Below are 3,995 nucleotides of genomic sequence, written 5' to 3' on the forward strand. Positions count from 1 at the left end.
TTAGTCTGTATCTACAAAAACAACAAGGAGTCTGGTGGCACCTTAAAGACAAACAGATTTATTTGGGCATAAGCTTTCGTGGGTATAATTTATGTCACTCAGGGGTGTGGAGAAAACAGTTTTTTCCCCTGCCTGAGGTAAGTTTCCCTGGCAGAAGGCCAGTGTGGACAGCGTCTCCTGCCTACGCAGCTCCCGCCGCTCCTTAGGGGTGGTTTAATGATGCGGGGGGGGGGGCTCTCCCATCAGCACAGAGCAGTTACCTGGGAGCCCCTACAGCTGTGCCGCTGTTAGTCCTCTAGTGTAGACATGGCCTGAGGAGGTAAACCATTTCTAAACCGATTTAAGAACATTCACACACGGGTTTGCCCTGGTTTAAGGAAACCGCCTCTGAGAGAAGCTGGGAGCGGAGGGGTGGGGGCGGATCATTCGATAATGGCCATGGTCTGTTCATTCCCTCTGAGGCCCCTGGCACTGGCCGCTGTGGGGGCTGGATGGACCCTGGGGCTGGCCAGTCCGGCCCTGTCTCAGGGCAGGTTTGCTGTGATTGGAGTAGATGGGTAGAGACAGGCTTGTGAATTTCACCTTCTGGCCTTTTCTGCGGCCTTCCCCTCAGCAGGGATCTCATTGGCTCCTGCAGGCAGGTGTTTCCCGCGGAGGCCTTGGCCAGCCGAGGTTTGCCTCTGCCTGGGAGCAGGAGCTGCCCTTGGTTACAGGCCTTCCGCAGGCAAAGCTTCCAGGGAAGCCTGGGCCGGTGTCTGCCTGAACCCCCCCACCCCCCCGAACATTTGGCAAACAAGCCGGGCAGGAGTTCTACAAACATCTGGCTCGTTATTAATTTCCCCTTATCTGCAAGGGGGTAATTTAGCGCCTGTACAGACTTTTGCAAGGAAAATAAGCGCTCAGATCAAAGGTGAAACACCTCCCCCGATCGAAAGTCAACAGCGTGAATAATCTCTGGGGTCAGGGAAAGGCGCGTTTGTGTGGGAAAAGAAACACCCAGGGCCGGGGCGTGAGCGGAGTCCGGCGCCAATGACCCCCATTACCCCCAGGCTAGCGGCTCCGCCGGGGGGCGGGCGGGGACGTGTCAAGGCAGGAATGTGGAGAGGGGCAGTGGGCAAGCGGAGCGCGGAGGAGACGGGGCAGCGGGGAGGAAGAGAGCAGGGCCTGTGCAGCCGGCACTGCGGGCGGGGTATGGCTCATCCCCCCGGGTAGCTGGGAGTGTGGCGCAAACCAAAGGCAAAGGGCCCGGCTGGGCTCGGCGCTGGCGCAGGACGGCCCTCGCCCCTCGGAGGAGCCAGCCAGCCAGCGAGACGGACACCTCTTCCCTCCCCAAAGCAGGGGCCGCTGCTCCTCCAGCCAGCGCGGCCCTTCCGTTCACACGGGGTCTGCTCCGGGTTAGACCAGTCCCGGAGCGAATCGCCACGAGGCGAGCGTGTAAAGCGGCGCTGCACTATTAGCGCGAGGCCGCTGTGGGATTATGGGGCGGGGGCGCGTTGTTCCCCCGAGACACCGGCACCCGAACCGATTTCGCTCCAGCTCCTGGGCCTGGAACCGGCGTGTGGCCCGTGCCCAGGGAATGGGCTGTGGCCACAAGAGGTGGATCAACACCCCCCCCCCCCGTGACACGCACAGACCCCTCCCTAGTGCTGCTGGAGCGGGAGGGGGGCGGAGATGCGCCCCCAAGACCCCGCAAGCTGGGAGCGAGTCCGAGACAGGCGGGGCTGGAGCTGGCTTCAGGCTCCTTCTCGAACCCGACCCAGAGCCAGCGCCCCCAGACTTCCGTTGGGTCCGGCTCTCGCTTGGACCGGCCCAGGAGCGGAGCCGGGCAGGAGGTGGGAGGCTGCCTGGCCCGGGTAGTAACAGCCAGCCCCAGGCAGGGGGCAGGACTCGGGGGACACAACTGACCTGCCCCGAGCAGCCTGGATCGCTCAGTCTGCGGGGCGCGGCGGGGGGGGGGTGTTTTACAGTTAGCGACATATTTGGAGTCTCTCTTTGCAACGCAGTTCAGAGCTAAGGAGCCCCCCTCTCCCCCCCAGCAATAGTAACAATTAATTAAGCGCCCTCCGGTTCCTGGCGAGTCTGTTACTCGGATCTCGCCGGTTCCCGTTGGCCGCCTGGATGTTTAAATTCGCGTTGAAATTTCATGGAGATTCGGATTGAAAATTCACGGAATTCGTTTGGGGTTTGACGTTCTCCGTGTCCTGCTGGTTCCCGTCTCTCCACCAGCCAAAGGCACCGCGCCCCCCCCCGCCCCGGGGCCCTGCAGGCCTGGGGATCTGGGCATTGGCATAACGGGGCCGGGGTCAGGCCCCGAGTTTGCATTTCACCTGCCCTTGGTCTCTCAGCCTCGCCCTCCGGATCCCACCTCCTCCAAACTGGAGTTTGGCTCGGATCCGACCCGCAAAGGGGGAGTCGCTCGTGCATTAGGGAGGAGTCCAAAGCCTGGGGACGGGGGCGGGGGGGCAGTGAGAGCCCGGGAGCAAAGGGGCAGGTGGAGGGGCGATGAACCCGAAGCACCCTGGGGGAGGCTGTCCAGAGGCGGGGGGGGGGCTGTCCAGAGGCGGGGGGGGGGCGGGGGGGGGGGGGGGGGGGGGGGAGGGAGCCGGAGGAGGAGGAGGAGAGAGGGAGGTGACTGCAAAGAAGCCACCAGCCGCTCGAGCGGCGAAACTTTCCAGCGCCGGGGCCCCCATCCCGGCGGAGCCGCTGCAGGTGCGCTCAGGCTGGGGGTGAAGGCGCCCTGGGACCAGGAGCCCTGGTGAAGGGACCCGGGCGGCCCCCTGGAGAAGAGGCAGGGCTTGCCCTGGGAGGAGGCTGCGGACTGTCTAGTGAGGAGTGAAGCCGCCGCGGGGAGCTCCTGCCTCCGGGGGAGCAGCGAGTCTGTGGGACTTGGGGTGGCCGACGGGCCCCCCGCGTCTCTCCCGAGGGCGCCGGGTCCGCAGGGGGCCGGGCCGGGCCGTGCAGCCCCCATGGAGAAGTCCAGGAACTTTCGGATCGACGCCCTCCTGGCTGAGGAGCCCCCCCGGCCCGTGCCGAGCGCCTCCCCGCAGGGCCTGAGCCCCGGGAGCTCGGCGGGGAGCCCCGGCTCCTGTGCCCGCACCGAGACGCCCTCTCCCCGCGCGCCCCAGGGCGTGGCCCCCCTGCCTGCCCCGGGATTCATCCCCAAGCCCGGCTTGTTGCATCTGCCTCCTCCCGGACTGAGCGCCCTGCCGGCCATGTACCCGCCCCCCCTGTACTCGATCGGGGCGCTGGGGGGGCCGCACCCGGCTTTTCCTTATCCCGGCTTCGCCCACCTGCCTCAGCCCGGCCCGGAGCACCTGAAGGCCGCGGCAGTGGCTGGATCGTTCTCGCTGGAGCACTGGATCCGCGCTGGAATGATGGTCCCCCGGCTCTCGGACTTCCACGGTGAGTAACAGCTCTCAGGGGGGCAGGAGTCCGGGGGCCCAGGGCGCAGCGACCAGTAACTTCCCTAAAGGGAGCGAACTCCCGGGCACCCTTGGGGAAGAACCCCCCTCTCGTGCGTCTGCTCCGGGCTCCCCGGCTCGCACTCGCTGCGGGGCAGAGGCTGGGAGCAGGCGGGTCAAGGGAGGGTTTTTAGGCACCTCGAAACAGGCCGGAGGAGGAGGTGGGAAGCGGGGAATCCCACGTGGGGAAACCGGCGTAAAACCCGGCCACCGCCAGCCGCGCTGCCCAGGGCGCGGGGGAAATGTCTCTCTGATGGGTCCCCCCATTGCCCGCTGATATCCCCCCGGACCGCCTCCCCGAGGGGTCCCGGGTGCCCAGCGCTGCTCGGAGCCGGTGCCAGGGCCCAGGAATACCGGGATCTGGGAGAGTTTGGGGAGCCGGATGCGCTGGGGGGGGGGGGGGGGGCGGGGGGGCCCCCGGGGGGTGTTTCTTCCTGGGGGGCCTCGGGGACGCGATAGGGGGTGCAAGGCACCAGCGTGTCTAGGGTCCACGTGCGCTTTGCGCACCAGGGCCCCGGGGCCTTATCCCCGGAG

The 3,995-nt window shown here is 66.3% G+C and overlaps 1 protein-coding gene across 1 annotated transcript in view; it reads left to right on the plus strand.

Annotated features, from left to right (window-relative positions):
• The first annotated feature begins 2,966 nt into the window (after window positions 1-2,966).
• The window catches only part of LOC112110589 (motor neuron and pancreas homeobox protein 1-like), a 28,454-nt gene continuing 27,425 nt past the window's right edge, over window positions 2,967-3,995 (plus strand). Inside the window, exon 1 of the mRNA XM_026647718.1 lies at window positions 2,967-3,402. Within this exon, the coding sequence (XP_026503503.1) occupies window positions 2,967-3,402 (436 nt within the window). The remainder of the gene's footprint in view (window positions 3,403-3,995) is intronic.

This window comes from Terrapene carolina, unplaced genomic scaffold (assembly GCF_002925995.2).
Source record: "Terrapene carolina triunguis isolate 2854851 unplaced genomic scaffold, T_m_triunguis-2.0 Scaffold62, whole genome shotgun sequence".
Classification (NCBI taxonomy): Eukaryota; Metazoa; Chordata; order Testudines; family Emydidae; genus Terrapene; species Terrapene triunguis.